Here is a 19409-nt window from a genome sequence, read left to right on the forward strand (position 1 = left end):
TTTGCTTTAACCACACTGAAGACACGTTAAGTCACTTCTACCTTTCTTTTAGCATATTTTGCATGTAAAATCAGCTGTAATTGTAGTCTTTGAATGTGGATTTATTTTGTTATACTCATTAGGAACTTTACTAATTCAGAGCAACAGGTCGGAAAGTGACTTAAGACGAAAGCTGGTTTACATTAGTCCAAAAGTGCTATGTGCTACTATTTTATATTTGTATGTTATTTGACAATAGAAACTCTTATATTATTGGGAATAAAATTCAAAAGTATTATCGGGCTGTATTTTAATGTCACAAAAAGAAGTAGGAAATAAGGTGTAAGCCACATTTACCATACATTGTGTTAGTGGTTCTAACACAAAACATATGTTGAGATTTTGCCATTGTAGTGGGGACATTTTCATGAAAAATAAAAGCAATCCAGAGGTTCTGCTGGAATGCATGAAGATTCTTAGATTCACTCTTACAGCCAAACAGTTCCTGTGCTTTGCTCATAGCTTTTACACTTTAGAGACAGATTTAGTGAAAGCAGCTCTGGCTTTCTGGCAGCTGGCTGCATCGGGACATGAAGCTGTTTTCTTTGTTTGAGGCTCTGCCAAACCAACCACTAGGCGGGCATTATGACAGTGGTGCAGATAAGTAACAGAAGAAAGGGCAGGACTACATATGAAACAATTGAGCAACAGTGTTTTCTGTGGGAGACGGTCGTTCTAACTGGTACAGACTGTTCATAGTTTGGAAAGCTTTTTTCTAATCCACCAAAGCTATATATCAAATTGTTAAAATTAGGGGGAGAAAATCCCCAAAGCACAGTGGGAAGGTGTACAGAGTATGACAAACCTCAGATATCTGTAAATGTTAAATTATATACATGCAACAAACTAATTAAAATTAAAGGTCTATTGATTAACTCTCTATCTACTATATCTCCCCCTATCTATTTTCACAGAAAGAAGCACCACTGGCATGTTCCTGGTGGTTGGTGTCGATTTATCTGTGTCCAGGTTGGGCTTAGGCTGGTGTCTCATCATCCTGTCTTACAGTGACTGAAAATATACAACATACTGCAATATAGATACACAGCATCAGTCAGAACACTGAGCTACCTGTAGGTTCTACTGGCTGCCATTAAAACAAACGTGAAGGAAATCTGGATTTAATAATTTTCTTTTTAATTCTTAAATTCTTCCCAACAACATCATGTCAAGTAGAAAATTTCCAATCTGAATGAGGGTTATGTTTGTTTAACGTCAAGAACCTGGATTGAGTTGAACAACAGTGCTGAAAGATGTCAGTGCGCCTCACAGAAGTAACTGCGTCTTGTTTACAGCCTTTACGGTAAAGGTTAGCTATTTGCTATGAATGCCTGTCCGTTAATAGGACATAAAATGGATTATGTTTTAATAATAATACGCAATTTAACTGAAAAAATTTAGTCATTTATGAAAAAAAACTTACCTAACTATTAAACTTTAAAATAGGTACATTTACTTCTCAAACTTGGCACCAGATGGATGACGTGTACGTGAGGGTCCTTCTGACTTCCGGGTTTGTATAAACAGATATCAAGCGGAGTCGCCTCGCCCATAAAGATGTGAGTTTTTGGACTTTCGTGAAATTTTGACATGGACATATTTCACATGCATTCACGTGTATCCGTCTGTTAACAACAGTAATGGTGTGTTCTTCATTAGGTCTAAAGTAACGTTTAAAATCACCCTGACGTCGGACCCCCGGCTACCATACAAAGTGTGAGTACACTGACAACTCAGCAGTCACCGCTTTAATATGTCAGCCAGCTACATTTTCGACTTTATTTAACGTTTAGTTAACATTTCACGGCTACTGCAGATATTTTGTGTTTGTAGTTTTTTATTAAGCAACGTAACACGTGGGCAATGAGTGAACATCTGCTAGTGCCGATGCTGACACTGTAATCACAGTCGGCTTCCGTTTTCTGTAGTGTGGCTTCACAGCATTTTATGAGGTCTGTTATGAATTAACCTGACCATCTTTACGTCGTGATCAATGGAAATGGCACTCATTAAAGTAATTTGTATAATATATGTGAATCCTGACAAACAGCCAGAGTCATAAAAATATTATTAAATTGATTTTAAACTTTTAACTGTATTTCTATAAGTTTTACAGCGTTTCCTATTAACCCCTGGGGCGCCTTGGGTCGATTTGTGGCTATTTTTGGCTATTTTCAAATTTTGATTACCTGCCATTTGCACAGTGTTGAATGGAATATAGCGAAAGTCTGCAAAAAAAAGTTTGGTCACATTTACTGTTAAAATTTCAGTATGACTTCCGGAAATTAGCTTCAGGGGCTAAGCTAGCGATAAACTTACGCTATTAATCCTAGGGTCGATTTGTGCCCCATTGAAACCCTTTATAAACGCTATTTTTCACTGCAGGATTTATACCGTTAACATCTGGGTGATGGCTTAGGTTTCGTTTTTGTTTTGGAGAAGAGGCCTTAGAATTGTAATTTTTTTATTTGTCCACCGGGTGGTGCCCTTGCTCCACATTTGACCCGGGGCTGGAAAACAGCGGGCTGCTTAAAGAGACCTGCGGGAAATGACGCCTCTTTTCCGGCGTGCTGCAGCGGCTTCGCCCGCTGATCGGCCGGGACAATTTTCGGCCCCAGGACCGTTTGAGGTTGGATTTTTTTTTTTAATCAACAGGAAATGACGTATTTGTTGTGACGTGGTACCGGATGTGTGTGTTGGAAAAAGGGGTCCGACGCAACATGCCCCGGTCATCGTCGCGAGTCAACCCGGGAGCATGCACCGATTCCGGGCTAGAGGAGGAGCATTTGCCGCCTGGAGACCATTTTCTGGTCCTGAAAAAAAAAATAAAAGGCGATCGAAATGACTGTTTGTGCCAATCTTTAGTCCATCTAAAGGCCTAATTATAATAACAATCAAATATTACTTCAAATGTTTTTTTGGGAAAATATTTAGTTTTTTAGTTTTTTTTTTAGTTTTTTTGTAATTTAAAGGGTTAAAACAACGAAAATATAATTAAAACTTTATATGAATATTTCAGGGAGAAGTAGTTTTAAAAGACTGACCAATTTAAAGTGAAAAAAAAATTAATATTTAATATTTTTATTGCACTTTTTGGGCGTGGTCGATAGTGTGCATTTTATGAAATGCGCTCCTGGAAAAAAAATAAAAGGCGATCGAAATGACTCTTGGTGCCAATCTTTAGTCCATCCAAAGGCCTAATTATAATAACAATTGAATATTACCTCAAATGTTTTTTTTGGAAAATATTCAAGTTTTTTGTTTTTTGGGGCAAAAAAAGCAGTGCGCTCATGTGACGAAACCGGGATATAAAGGGTTAAAATCCGCGAAATGTAATTAAAACTTGACATGAATATTTCAAGGAGAAGTAGGTCTAAAAGATTGGCTAATTTAAAGTGGAAAAAAATATTAATATATAAATTTTTTATAGCACTTTTTTGGGCGTGGTCGATTTGTGGCTCTAAGACCAATAGTGTATGCATTTTTCTAAGACCCCCCAGGGGTTAATGACCGCCATTCGTACTACATCAAAGTAGTAAAGTAATAGATAAATGATTAAATGACAGAAAGGTTTCTGGTTTTCCAGTATTTACAATGAGTCTATAGTTTTAAAAATGATCTGAATGAATAAAGACTGAATAAAAGTTGGCTGTTTGGGGCCCCACATTTTAAAATGGCATTGATGTCCCTGCTATATGCAGGATAAAAAGACATCAGAACATGGACAGGACGAGCAGAAACAGGAATCATAGCAGCCAAGGGTAAATGTAAAGCAGACCTTTTAACATTAAGCCCTCAGACAGACTGTTATGGCTGTGGTGTTTGACTTTGCATTGCTTAAAGGCACAGTGTGCTTTTTATAATCCAAGTCTTTGTCATAGTCAAGCACAGGCATGTTTAAAAAAAATAGAATGCTAATTCAGAGTATGAGAAAGTCTTTTTTTAATCTAGAAAAAGTAAGTTTAGTGAATCTATTTTTTTATAGTATTATTAGTATAAGTTTCATAATTTGATGATATTGTTGAATATTCAATAGCTTTTGATACAGAGTTTAACATTTTAAGTGGTATTCTTGAACAAAGTATTCAAATCTAGGTTTTCAATATTTTTTTCTAATACTCTGGTTCTTCTGTTTGAGCAACACTTTGGCATATTAAACAGATCCATTTCCATTTCTGCTTGAACTTCAGGTTTCTGACAAATTACCTGAAATCCTTCATGGATTTTATGCAGAAATCATAGTTGAATCCATTTTTGCCATTTCTGCAGCTGATTTGTGTCATCTTTGTTTGTTTGGGTTTTTTTTTTTAGTGCAATATAAAGTGGTAGAATGAACACTAAAAGACCAGAAAAAATCTTGTTCAGGTCTTATTTAAATAGATTATTAAATAGCTTATTATGAATGTATTCCCATGAATGAAACAAGGGAATAAAGTGGAGCTGAATAGCTTTGTAGCACCTTGATCTAATGAGTACCGGTAATTAGATTATTTTTAAATTAGAACATTTTATTTTTAAAGGTAAGCACCGCTTAACAGGGGAAATTTTATAGACTGGAAATTTAAATCTTACATGTAATTTATTTCTAATAATTTTTGAAATGAGATATTGAAGATATAAATAATGTTTTTCTGAATCAATGCTTTCATGAAATAGCTTGCAAAACTAAAAAAGTGTATTAAATTTATGTTATTCAAAGGTTGCATAAAATACCAGGCAGTTTAGTGCAGGGTAAACTGATTATTGTGCAATATTGAGATAGAATTTAGAATGATGCAATGTGTTGGGCTGGTTGCTTCCTGAGTACTGTTACTAGGTTACATCAAGGGTAGCAAACATCAATTCATATTTAAGGGGATTCACTTGCTGGATTTTACCTATTACCTATTAGCTTTGTGTCTAGGAGTTAGCAATCAGCCATATAACTAGAGCAGAACATAGAGTAGCAGCACAGGTCATTTGATCAAAGTGTATACACAAAGAAAAATCTACTGGAGCTCACAAACAAATCATTATGTGACTTAATTCTAAGTCATTCTTATCCCCATGCTGCACTCCCCCTGTCGAATCTCACTTTAACCCCTAAATAAAACCATTTTTTTCTACATGAATAAAAATTTTTACATTTTCTTTATTTAACTAAAACTAAAAGTAACTAAAATGTAAGCCATGATTGGTCAACATGTAGTTAATTTAAGCAGTGTGTGCCACCTTACATAAATGATGTCTCACTGTTTTCTCCCTTTTAGATTAACAAAAAGTATAATGGCTTTGTTTTTTACATACTGGATTATGTCATCTGGTTTTGTGTGTATGGGCGTAACATTCCTGCTATCACATTGTCTCAAAGCACTTAAATTGTTGAGCTTTTGACCTTTTATGGACTAATTTGACGTTAGTAGCAAAACAATGTGTGCTAACTTCTTAAAAAACATATACAATCCAAACATCTTAAATCTTAAAATCATGTTCTATGACAATCATTTTTTAAGCAGCACCAAATGACATCCCTATATTTTAACTATATTATTACAAAGCAAAGTTTGAAAGCAAGATTAGAATTTATGTCAATTAAAGATTGTCCTTTCTGGTTGGAAACCCAGCTAAACCCTAGTATTAAGCTGCAAAAAGTTGATTAATATATAAGTTGAATTTTCTTTGATGGTCAATCTAGTGAAAAAATATACAAATAGTGAGGCTAAGAATAAAAAAAATCCCAAATGTCTTATTTTAAGGTTTCACACAAGGTTTTCAAGAGATGTGCCCTTTGTAGAATTGAGGTGTAAACAAGATGCAGTTGCAGAGTGTTTTGTTTTCATGGTATTTTTGTCACATAATGCATGGTCATAATTTCCAACAAAGGTTCAAATGAGTAGGTTCAAATAATTAGATGTAAAATACTGGAGACTGTTGTTACTTTAACATGTTGACAGAGCGTCTTTTCTTTAATGAGGTCAGAGAAAACCTTGCTGGAGCTAATAATGTTATGGCTTGAGCAGAGGGATGGTGATGATAATGAGGTATCGCATTAGCCCTGTCAGACATTCAAAAAAGGTTACCACTGGCTCTCAGTTAACACAAGGTCATCTTTATAATCTCCCAGGTTTTCACTCTCACAAATAAGCTGAAGATTCAGCTTAAGCTTAGCTTCTTTCTCTTTTTACTGCAGTGCTGAGTACATCAATTGATTTTCACCCTCCTAGAGCTCATCTCCACTGCATCACCTTACTTGGCAATTGCATTTCTGGCCTTGATTTTTTTTTTAAATATTTTTTATTTATTTAAAAAAAACTCTCACATCTGTTTAAAGAGTCTGGTGGTTTTTGGGTTGCCCTTGGGAGATCTCTGGTCCCCACTGAGCACTGCTCTGCAGAATTCATTTGAGAAGCATCCATCTGACAGTGTTGTATGTGTAACTGTTTATGCACCCTTAAGGACCAGCCCTGGCCAGTATGTTGAGGTGTGAACTTTAACTGGGCCAGTGCAACTCGTGTATTCTTTTCTTTTTAGCCTTTGTGTTGTAGATTTGCTGCTGTTCTTGGGATCATTCTCCTGATGCATGACCCAAGTTGAGCCGAGCTTTAGATGTCAGACAATTGGCCTCACAATTGAGTCTAGAATATTTTTACAAACTAGTTTTACAAAATACGGTTGGTTCAATGACTGCAAGGTGTCCAGGTCCAGTGTCTGCAAACCACCTCTGTACTCAGTTGGTATGAGGTGTTTGTGCTGAAATGCTGTGTTTGGTTTTTGCCTAACGTGGTGCTGTGCATTATGGGCAACATCTCCACTTTGGTCTTAACTAAAGGACATTGTTCCAGAAGGTTTGTGGTATGTTCAGATACCGCTTTGCAAACCTTCGCTGCCATGTTCTTTCTAGAGAGAAGAGCCTCTGTCCTGGCAACCCAAGTCAGTTACTTTTTGTGTACTCGTTTTGTATTTTTTCCACCATATTGTCAGGAATGTTAACATTTAACATGTTAGTTTAGGCCTGTAGAGTCTTAGATGTTGCTCTTATATTTTTGGCAAGTTCTCTGAGCTTCGCATGGTCTGAGTTTGTGGGGATGTCCACTCCTGGGAAGATTGTGGTAGCACACACCTTGTGCTGCTCACATTTGATAAGTTTTGATTTGTAGCACTTGGTTGCTCTTTACCCTCTTAATTCCTATGCTAGCAGTAAGGATGTAGTTAGTTCTTCACAAGACTACATAGATCTTAGGGGTGGGGGAAAAAATCGATACTGTGTAGTATCGTGATATTTTGTTTGCTAATAATGTATCGATACCCGGTTGTTCAGTGATGACGCGACGAATCCTACTTCCGGGTCTAAAGTAGTCTGCGTTTAATATGGCTTTTGTGTTGTTAACATGTTTAATGTTATGTATTTTCTTCTATTTGATCTCAAAAAGCTCCTAAAACAGTCAGTGATCACTGTTGACCTCCCTCTGCTTTTATTACCGCTAATCATTTATTTAAGCTCAGTTTTTAAAACCTTAGGATGTAACTACAGCCCAGCCCATGCAGCAGTATATGAATGACTAACCTCGTATTGTGGATGGATTATCTCAGTTGTTCTCCTGGCTGAAGTTTGGTCCTTTTACAGCATCCTGCCATGCGATTACATTTGTTCCTGACCACCGAGAACACTCACGCTAACTTTTATCGAGTGGAAAAACAGTTAGCTTGTTTATATTATGCTAACATAGCTGTGTCGCTAGCGGTCACGTAGCACATCATTATATACCAGCTAGCCCAACTTCAGTAACCTTACAAACGTCACTGCTGTTTAGTTTTCTGTCTTCATTTATGCTGGAAGTGATAACAGAGCTGTACATTTTAATTTGTTTCCAAAACCCCGCAGTCAGGACATGCTATATTGTATTTAGATAGAAGCTAGCGAGCTAACTCCCTGCTAACTTCTAACTCCGTTAAATGTCATAAATTCCGTTTTCATGGATGCCTGGGTGTTAAACTCAATTGTTACACCTGGTAGAGCAGAACGCTGATCATTTTATTAAAGATGAAAGACTTTAGACAGTTTTTCAACTCTCAGTAATGCCATAGTGATCATTTGATATATGGACCTGCAGCGGAGTTTAGACCCAGACACGGCTAGTGACGTCAGACTGAACAACCGGACAGGGACAGCAGAAATCGATATTTTGTTACAAAAAAGGTTTTTGTGCTCTGACTTCAGAGCATGTTGATCCTTTTTCTGAGCAAGAATCCTGACATTCCTTCACTGTCCAAATGTGTTTTAACTTTTTTTTTGGCAGCAATAAACATGACAGTTTACTTATTTTAATTTAAGACATGTTTTATTTTAATTAAGTTTAAAACTTTTTTTATTTAATGTAAAATTATATTTTGTTTTAATTTAATTTCAAATTCTTCAGTTGCTGAAGGGCCTGCATAGTTTTCATAAATTGCTTAGTTCAGAATAGCTATAGTTGTACCAGATGGTTGCATTCAGTTAAGTTGGACTAGACTGTAATACAAACCGTTCAGTTTGTCACCAATATAACTGACTGAAATGAGAGAAAGACTGAGTGGGAGACTTTATCAATATTCATTTTATCTAATATCAAAGTTTACCTTTATGTACAGAATCTGAATATCGCAAAATATTTTTAAAAATTGCAATAATATTGTATCGTGCGTTAAGTATTGTGATAATATCGTATCGTGGGATGTATGGTGATTCCCACCTCTAATAGATCTGTGTAAACCTTCTTCTTCACAAGACTGTAAAATAGTAGGCATTTTATAAAATAAAAATGTTATTTTAGAGCATTTTTAAAATCCCATTTAATATGTCTGTTGCAGACTAAGTGTCCCAGAGAGCACACCATTCACAGCGGTTTTGAAGTTTGCAGCTGAGGAGGTAAGCTGTTTCTCCTTGTTCTTTGTGCAAGACTACGGTGGAATAATTGCATTGCGCAGTAATGCTGTTCAGCTTAATACAGATCTATGGTACATGTGAAAATATATGTCAGCTAATTTAAAAACAGTTTTATATTTGATGGTTTTGACTGTGACATACCCTTGCAACATTTATTCAACATTTATCTATTTATAGTTACAAAATTCTAGTATAAACAATTGTACCTTTTAATAGACTAAAATGAAGTCTTGTTGCAGTAAGTGTTTCAGGCACTGGATGTGTTTTTCAGCCACGTTTTTCAGTCTGACACAACGGGTTCACTTATATTTTAATCAATAGAGCCGTCTGCTGTCACCGAAAGCCTCTCTTTAGCCTTTGAAGTGTATTTTCTTCCCTTTTCTGTGCATAAACACGCAGCAGTACTGCGGCTTAAATCATCCTAATGAATGAGTAAAGCTGCGGCTGCAGATGTGCTCCTTTTCAGTGTGTTGACAGGGTATTAATCTTATTCTGTTACAAACCAGGAAACTAATGAAACATAATTTTCACATTGTGATCCCCAAATTTGCATGCAATGAACATACGTGCTGCTAGAAGTTAATTGACTGTGAGGAGAATACAGTTATGGTTAAGTAGAACGACAAAGATTTCACCATTGATTTCCCACAAAAGTTAGCCTTTGAATTACTTAGCCATGGGAGTAATTTCCTGGAGTGGCTTCATATTGCTGCCTTGTTCACTTACATTTATTTATTCATCAACACAGATTTTGCTTTTGTGTTAGTAGCTTTATATTTTACATTTTCTTTATTATGGTTCAACTGGCAGAATAAAATGATTTTATTTTCTTTCAGATATAATGTTAAATATTTTATCATAAACCAACCAACCAGGCGGGTGGTTCAAACTCATTTATATGCTATATTTAATCCTTTAGGAGTTTTTTTTTTTCTTTCTGCCACAAAAACAAAGCTCATCACCTCCCATTTGTCTCTGATCAAACTGTTTCATGTGTGCTGCTTGTGCTACACAAGCCAGTAGTTTGGTGAGCAGCACTTTGCTAACCTTATCTCCCTGGAGACAGACTGCTTCCTCCACCCGTTTGCAGCAAATCCCCACCAGCCCACATCCTCTTCTGCCGAACACTGAAGTAGGACATGTATTGTAACCGTGCTGAGTGATTTTCATCCAGAAATTCAAGCGTGGCTATCTTTCCCACAGGCCCTCTCTAAAGTGTTTATTTGAATGTGTGCGTGTGCTCAGGTGCATTTTTGTGTGAAACCGCAAAACACTTGTGTGTCTGACAAGCGTGAAAGTTGGGAGACAAAGGACAAAAACAAAAGAGTTTTTCATTTTTGCTTGTTTTACTCACTATGGTAGTGAAGACATCGTGTAGTAGCTCTCGCTTCTATTTTGAAATTGTTACCCAATAAAGTCAGAGAACGGCAGCACGCTGACTCAGTAGATGAAGCTGTCTTTCATGGTAGTTTTAGTTTCACACTTTGTCTTCAGGCCAAGTGAAATATGGGAGCAACATGTCCCTGATTATTTAACTAGAATGGATTAGTGCTGCTGAAATGTCAAATGCTAACTTCTGTTGAGAAATTCACTTTTAATGTTAACATTGGTATCTGCTTCAATTTCTCTTCCAGTTTAAAGTGCCGTCAGCAACCAGTGCAATAATAACAAATGGTGAGTACACAGAATTTTATTTATTTATTTATTTATTTGATGTTCCAAGTGAACTCGAGTTATTAGGAACCATTTTATGGTTACAGAGAGTCTCGTGCTTTTACAAGCCAAGTGTTTTGACAGGCAGGTTTGAAGTCAACAAAAAGCTGGAAGGATGTGTGGAAGATGCATCCAAGTGAAGGCGTGCTTGCTGTGGTCTTTGAACTACACAGCGGGTCTGGAAATAAGCTGATGTTTGAAGTACTGTCAAGTCACATATAATGATATATTGATCACCAAAAGCAAGCAAACATAATGTAATGGGAATATCTCATCAAACATACATTTAGACATGTGGTCATGGTCAAGACTGGACCTGCTGAAGTTCAAAATAAGGATCAGAATTTGGGTGCGGGGTGTCTCTGGGTGAAAAAGATTTCTACTAGCTGATAGGAAACCAAAAGTAACTCAAATAATCTCTTGTTAGAACTAGAGATGGCACGATACCACTTTTTTTATGTCCGATACCGATACCGATATCATAAATTTGGATATCTGCCGATACCGATATGAATCCGATATAGTGTTTTTTAATCAACAAAACTGTTTTTTAAATATCTTGCTGCATTTTGTATAAGTTCATACTCAAGTTTAAAACAACAACTACACTAAAGCTATTCTGTTATACCTGTATGCAAAAAAAAAAAATTTCATAGTTCAGCAATACTGATCAATCTAATAAACTTAAACCTACACCATCCTCCCTATTCTGGTATTTTAAAGAGTACTTAGCATAAATATTAAGCAACCTAACTAATAGGGTTCCAACTCCCAGCAACAACAAAAATAAATAAATAAAAAATAGGGAACCACCCCTCACGCTCCACCTCATGATGCTTAATCGACGTAATCAACCTTAATTTGATGCAGTGTGAAAAAAAGTGCACAGAAATCAATTATTTTTCAAGAAATATTAAATAGATTCAACATCTTTCTTCAACAAAATTGCAGACTGCACAGATGGTACCTTCCCAAAGGAAAAAGTACTATAGCTTACTAGGGTATATATATTAGACTTAATAGTTACTATATACAGTAATTGACTTCTATTCATTTTACATCAAATTAAAACTTTGGGTGTCAGATAATTATTTATTAAAAGCTCGACATTTTAAATGAGAATAAGAAAGAAAAGTACGTCTTTGTGCCCCCTTTTCCCTGTTAATGCCCTATCGGCCCCCCTGGCTAAACTTTGCTAGATCCGCCCCTGCACAGTTACCAGCCGTCAGCTACGTAGAAAAAGATCCTCGAGTAGAAAGTAATATTAAATAAATTGTAACAACAGCTGATCAAGCTTAAACGTGCTGCTGTTGTTCAGCCGCTGGTTTCCTCTTTCTGGTGCAAAGTGGGCCAAAAGCAAACTAGAGACACGGACTCGCGACAGAAAAGCCGATCAGCTGATCGTTAAGCAGTTTCATGATTGAAGTAGCAGCCGGAGAGCGAGAGGCAGTCGCTTGTTAAGCTTAACGCAGGAATGCTTTACAAACATTCAGAGATGGACTTACACACTTGCTTTACTTCTCTGGGATAACTTTGTCGGAGATGAAATGCCGGGTTGCTAGCGAAGCTCCAAATGCTATCCAGACCACGGACAGGTCCCGCATGCCACAGCCGCTCTATCACGTGATGCATACTGCTCCGACGTGCTAACGTTCTGAGGTGAGTTACGGCGTGTTGCAAGTTTTGTGAGGTGCTTTCGTGATATTTAATGGATCGGATTACATTTTTTTATTTTTCTCCGATATCCGATCCAGTAATTTAGGTCAGTATCGGACCGATACCGATACGTAATATCGGATCGGTCCATCTCTAGTTAGAACCAAGATGTGCAGAAGAGCATCTCTGAAAGTGTGACAAGTTGATCCTTAAGAGGAGCAGAAGACAACACTGGGTGTTACTCCTACCAGCTGTGGAAAAAAAAAGCTGAGCAGTTCACACAAGCTCAACAAAATTGTACGGACGAATGACACCTGATCTTCCAATTTTGGATTTCTGCTGCAATGTTAAATTGATGCAGTCAGCAGTTGGTATAAACATTACTGAAGCTTCCTGCCTCATATCAAAGGTTCAGGCTAGTGGTGGTGATGGTGTGGGGCATAATTTCTTGGCACGCTTTGGGCCCTTTAAATTGTTTAAATGCCACAGCTTACCAGAGTAATTGTTGCTGATCACACCCTCCCTTTTGTGACAGCAGTGTATAAATCTTCTTGCTTAAAACAGGAGAACACAGCAAATAAAACTGAACGTCAACCTGGTACCAGTAAGGAGTAACTAATAAAGTAGCTGAGTGTTTAAGTAAAAATAATTTGAGATATATTCAATAAATAAAAACAATGTTCTGTCAGTATTTTGACTATTTTTAAGCCAAGACAGATCCGTATAAAATATTTCCTAAACTTTGCATTGTTGTAATAGTTTTTCACCGACTGTATTTCTTATGACAGTAAATGGGAGGTGTCTGTAATTTCACGAGCACCTTATAAAAAAGGTTGAATTTAAGTCCACTTTGTGAGGTTTTCATTGCTAAATTAATCTTCGTTTTACTTGGTACTTTTAAAGCATATCAGTTTTAGGCCATCAGGACTCAGTAACACTGAATCCTGCATCCTCCACTAGCAGAAGTTTTGCATAGCTTCTCCCAGTTTGTGTTAAGACCCTTTGTGTGATCTGTATAAAGTAAATCAGTCTAAAGCTTCACCTTAGAGGGGATTCATCTAATTAGTGTGTGTATAAAACAGAAATAGAGTTCAAAGTTGTAAATTAGTGCAATTAAAATTTTTTATTTTTACTTCCATATTTAGGTGAAACGTGATTATTTTTTTTAGCACTTCAGTTTACCAAAATAGGCAAGCATTCAGTAGGTAAGTAAATATATAAATTATATTAAAACAAGAAGTCATTAGAAGTGAAATGAAAATCAGCCTTTTTTATTTAAACAATGATTTTATTTTTTGCACAATTATACACAGAGAAACTGTTCAATCAAATAAACCCCTGCACCAATAGAGAAAACACCCGCATTTTTATTTTATTTGAATATTAACATACTAGTAATTCAAGTAGTGATTACTGAAAACTATTTCTTAATTTATTCTTAGATCTTTTTTGAACGTTTAAACTTGTTTCAACCTTAAGAAACAACGTTTCATTTCATTTATTTCATTTATTTATTTATTTCACACTTTGTCAACAGTTTCCACAGTTAGTTCTTTCAAACAAACCAACTACACTTTCTGTCAGTAAAGCACTGCAACCACGTGTGAAGAATACGAAAGAAAAGAAAACGTTCAACTTTTTTTTTTTGAAAACTAGGTCACATTAAAATCCAACATCAGTTCCTCGAATTCAGTGAAGTCATGCTACAAACATGGTTCTATAACTACAGGAAAAAAGTTTAAAATTACATACAAGTATGATTTCAAATTCAGAACCATTAGCCTGACTCCGGAAAACAGATTTGCTGGATGAACGAGAAAAGTACAACACTAAGCTATTTTTAATGTCTTTTCATGTTCAAGTATTCATGACAAACCAGTTGCACAAGTTTCTGTGCCACTTACCTTTGTATTTATTTTGACAATGAGCAGTTTGTCCACAGAGTGTGAGTAGGACAAGTAAAATGCATGCTTGGATAAATGTTTGTGCTGCTGTCATTTCAGCCAACTCTCAAAGACAAGAAAAGATATGAAAAGTATCAATAAAATACATTTTCTGGTAAAATATTGAACCTCTGCAAGTACTTTCTCGGGCATGCAATAAGTTGTTAGGTCAACAGATTCTTTTCTAAAAGGCAGAACACATACCGAACAGATGGATGTCTGAAATAATCTGAGCCTAAATTTTCAGCTGGATTCCTCCAGTTACACAACACGTTATTGATCTTATAGCCACACTATCGTTTTCTTCTGCTCTGTTCTGACAGGGTTAGACTAGTGAACTTAATTGTATTTTAAATCACAGGAAGATTACTTTCTTGGGGACATATTGTGTTGACAGATAACATAAAGATAAGGTTTGTGTTAAAATGACTGAAGTGATGATACGTTCAGAGATAAGTTTTAAATTTATCAAAAGAAAAATGGCTCGTCTGTCATTGTTCCAGATAGATCTCTTTGCTATCAGTTGTGCTGCTGAGTGAACTGTTATTACAAATGAAGCAGTTATTGAATACATTTTATTTCTTATTTCTTTGCTTGTCTTTTAGATAACAGTTTTTTTCTTGTATTTTCTGCATTTTGTGTTTACATTCTCATTTTAATGTTTGCTTTGCAGATGGAATAGGAATCAACCCGGCTCAGACTGCAGGTGAGTTCTTGTGTTCTTATGTATGTTTTTCTTTTTTCTTTTCTTTTTTTAAGTATTAGAAATACTTTGATCCTCAAGGTGATTTAAGGTCACATGTTCTCCATCTGTTGTATTAATATGCAAATGACCTCTGGGCTTTCTTTTAAGCTTGTTGACACTTGTCAGACTGCTTTTGTCAAATCATAAATAGCCTAAGCAATTAATACAGTTCTTGAACAAAGTATGAATCATTATGCTTTATATCTCGGACGTGTTCAAATCTCAGTGACATTGGCCTGAAGGTCAGCGGTCGTTTTCTGAAAACCTTGCAAATGCAATAACTTGAGAACAAGGCAAGATAGGATTTTGAAATTGAAACCATAGGTGCATCTACTGGGAGCCTGGGGGCTACCACTGGTCACCACCAGTATTTCTGCTAATACTCAATGGGATGTAACTGTGCATGGTTCCAGAAAGAGAGCAAGAATATACAGTAAGAATTACCTTGTATTTTCTTGCTCACTTTGTGATCAGTCATTTCTAATTACATTTGGGTCATTTAAGTCTGTTTTTACATATTAATAAATAAAATTAACTGTTTTCTTGCCTTGTTCTCAAGTTATTGCAAACTATTATGCACCTGAATCTAACATGACAATGAGAGTCCCATCACAAATCTGCGCTACCTTAGAATATGAGTACAATAGTTGCATATAGAGCACATTAAGTGTTTAACTTTATTAGCTACAGCATCATCAAATATACATCCAACAGACACTTTGTTAGGTTTAACTGTTTATCTGTCCAATAATGCAAATCTCTGATCAACCAATTACATGGCAGCAGCTCAGTGCTTATAGGGATGTAGACATGATCAAGACAAACTGCTGAGCAAACATCAGGAACAGGAAAAGAAAAGTGATTTAGGTGACTTTGGGGCATGGTTGTTGGTCCCAGAAGGGGCTGATCTGAGTATTTCAGTAACTGCTGATTACTGAGATTTTCCTACACAGCCTAGGGATTACTGAGAATGGTCTGAAAGGGAGAAGAAATGCTTTGAGTATCACTTGATATTTCACGTGTGGGTGAAAATGCTTTGTTGATGCCGGAGGTCAGAGGAGAATGGCCAGACTGCTTTGAGCAGATAAGAAGTCGACAGTATCTCAAGTAAAGGTTTGTTACAACCAAGGTATGTAGAAAAGCATTGCCTGGTGTGAGTCTTGATTTCTGCTGCAGTATTCGGATGGCCGGGTAAGAATGTATCATAAATATGAAAGTATGGATCCACACTGCATATTTTCAGTGGTTCAAGCTGGTGTTGGTGGGGAGATATTTTCCTGGGACACTTTGGAGCTGTTAGTATCAACTGAGCATTGCTTATTGAGCATTGCTGATCTCTTTATGAGCACAGTGTATTGTTCTTCTGATGGCTGCTTCCAGCAGGAAGGGGGCAGGGATAGCTCAGTAGGTAGAGTGGTGGCCCCATGATCGGAAGGTCGGGGGTTCAACTCCACTGAACGGCTACCCTGAGGTACCCCTGACCAAGGTACCATCCCTACACACTGCTCTCCGGGCGCTGCACTGGTGGCTGCCCACTGCTTCACTGGGTGAATGGGTTAAATGCAGAGGAACTATTTCCCTATGGGGACTAACATGCACACTTTACAGGATAACACGTCATGTCAAAGCTCCAATCCTCTCAGCTGGTTTCTTGAACATTCGAATGAGTAGACTGTTCTTAAATGGCCTCATCAGTCACCAAATCTAAATCCAATAGAGTATATTTGGGATGTGATGGAATGGGAGAGTTATGAACCAACCAATCTGCAACAATTGTCTGATAGCATCATGTCAAGGTGGACCAAAATTTTCTAGGGAATGTTTTTTGCACCTTGTTAAATCTATGACTTGGAAGAATTAAGACAGCTCTGCAGGCAAAAGAGAGTGCAGCCTGATATTAATGTTCTCTGTCTAACTGATCTGAGTCTACTGCAGCCACCTGAACAATCTTCCATTTGTTTGGTAGCTGAAATTTGTTTTTAATGAGGTTGTCTTTGATTTACTTAAAAAAAAAAAATAAATAGTGTTGATTGGTTTTGGCTCTTACAAGTTAGATGTGAATTTGGGAGGGCAGAGATGTCACAGTGCTACCTTGATAAGCAAGTATTGAAAATCTTACTAATCATTCAGCCAGTCTCTTTACAAAGAATTGCAGGACTTCATCACCACTGGTCATACTCGGAGATCTTGTCACATTTATATTATATGTTGAATGTGATCAGAACTGTAGAAGTTTGGCCTACTTCTCCTTATGCATTGGGTCTCTTCTGCTGAGGAAGGACATTGGTGGGCATTCAGCTTTTTATCTGAATTACACTCATGCGCTGTGCTGCCAAGAATAGCAGCAGTTCAGAAACCTCTGTCCGATTGGCTTTTTTTCACCCACTGCAGCCACTCCACCTCCTGTTTACAGGACTGAGATGGTGGAAATCAATCTGTCAAGTTCTTTTTTTTCCCGACATGCTTTCTAAGGTTAAAATCACACTTCTTTTGGAAAATGGCAAAGGTGCACATATGCCAATAAGAACTGCTTAAAATGCATGCTCTTGTTAACATCCATTTCTTTCTTTTTTTAATAATTGGTTTATGTAGGCTGACTGAAGAGCTGAAAATTAGGCACTAGGATTTTTTTCATCTGTCAGTTTAGTGATCGTTCCAGCTCGAAGCGTCTGTGTGAAGACTGAATCTGTGTGCAAGTTGTAATCGAATCCAAGACTTTGAGTCAGAGATTGCATGCTTTTTTGTCAAGTTTCTCTCCCAGCTGGTGAGTTGACATGTTGTTGGCAGCTTTGGTGACAATAAAACCCCTTATTAAAGCACACTGATTATGAACCATGATCTTTATATAGTGCTCTGCCTTGTGTTGCAGGGAATGTGTTTCTGAAGCACGGCTCAGAGCTTCGCCTCATTCCAAGAGACAGAGTGGGAGGACAAGGAGACTGGTGCTGCTTTTCCTCGTCGACATCGGCATAATGACTCACGCGGCAGATTCATGTAACGCTCGAGACCCAGGAAACACCTCAGCGTGTGTCATTTTTATTTTCTGGCCCACCACTGACAGTGACTCACATGAGAGTATATTTAAACACATTGATGACGTGCGCATGTTCCCTGTGTTCAAAAGTTTGGAGTAACATCAGGAGAGAGTAAGAGAGTAATGAATTCACACAACACAGCATCTACATCCCAGGAAAGATCAGCAAACAACTGAGTCAGCTGACTTTTGTATCTTTGTAAATGACAATAAAGAATCCATATGACCAACAGGACATGCTCAGTGCAGCGTTACTTTTGTTCGTACTGGAATTGGTAATAATATCTACAAAGGATGCTGTTAAGTGCTTCATTAAGCGACTGGTGACTTTATCTGTGCTAATCAGGCACCTTGTGTCAGAGCAGTGTTCTTCAAACAGATGCTGCAGTTGTCCTGGGGACCAGATTTGTCTTTGAGTCGATCCAACACAGCTTCTGATTAAAGCATGAAACTGTTAAATCAATCTGTTCAAACATATGGCTCTTTGCTGCCCTCTCTCAGGTTACATTCGAGCATCAAATGCACTCATCCCCCCACTTGAAATCACACACTGCGCACCTACACACAATAAATATAGAAAATCTCCACTGAATAATGCTGCCTGATTATGAACTGATAAAGCAGGTGTTGATAAAACAAGCCAAGCGTCCAAAGAGCTTAGATTAAAATTGGCATCGAGATGTGTCTGAGTAGCTATCAATAAGATTCATCAGCCACTGGTAACACGGATTTTCATCTTGGAAATAAATGTCACGTGTTTGCAGTCGTTTGTCATGTGGCTTCTCTTTTTGACAGTGTCGCAGTTTGAAAAACAAGTAAACAGAAATTGTGTCTTAATATCAAGCCTCCTTGATTATTTCCACCCAAAACAACATGACTAACAGACCAGTCCGTGTTTTTTCCTTTATGAAATGTGCTTTATTAACTGATTAATGCAAAGAAGCAGCTGACTATCCTCTCCGCATTAATCATTTTCATTTGAGAAGGTCTGCATCATTTGTTTCTGAATTGGTTCAGTTTCTCAACCCCCCAAAAAGAAATACAATTCACACTTTGTAAAGAAAAATAGACTGGGGTGAATAATTGAGGGTGCATGGTGTAATACACAAGAGAAAGCTTACGGTTGTGTCTCACCATTTGTTAGGATGCAGGCTGGGATGGGGGGAGGAGTATGAGGGCCATCGCAAATGGATTTGCTTTTCTGTTTTAATCAAAATCACTGCTGGGCACAGCAGAAATTTGCTTCTTAAATTGGAGTCGACCGCAGAGTGCCCTGAATGCAGCAGATGTTATCTCCCAGCGTTGCAATGTTGGTGGTTGAAAATTGCTTAATTGCTGCAGATATTTCTCATACATGTGTTCCTGAAGGGGTAAAAA

The 19409-nt window shown here is 37.2% G+C and overlaps 1 protein-coding gene across 1 annotated transcript; it reads left to right on the forward strand.

Moving 5' to 3' along the window:
- Nucleotides 1-1498: 1498 nt before the first annotated feature.
- On the forward strand, nt 1499-18265 carry ufm1 (ubiquitin-fold modifier 1). The gene is made up of 6 exons (XM_082549149.1): nt 1499-1598; nt 1699-1755; nt 8866-8923; nt 10576-10615; nt 14927-14959; nt 17868-18265. Coding segments are annotated over exons 1-6 (294 nt in total). The 5' UTR covers nt 1499-1596; the 3' UTR covers nt 17972-18265.
- Nucleotides 18266-19409: the final 1144 nt, after the last annotated feature.

This window comes from Aulonocara stuartgranti (genome assembly GCF_965226115.1).
Source record: "Aulonocara stuartgranti genome assembly, chromosome: 10".
NCBI lineage: Eukaryota > Metazoa > Chordata > Actinopteri > Cichliformes > Cichlidae > Aulonocara > Aulonocara stuartgranti.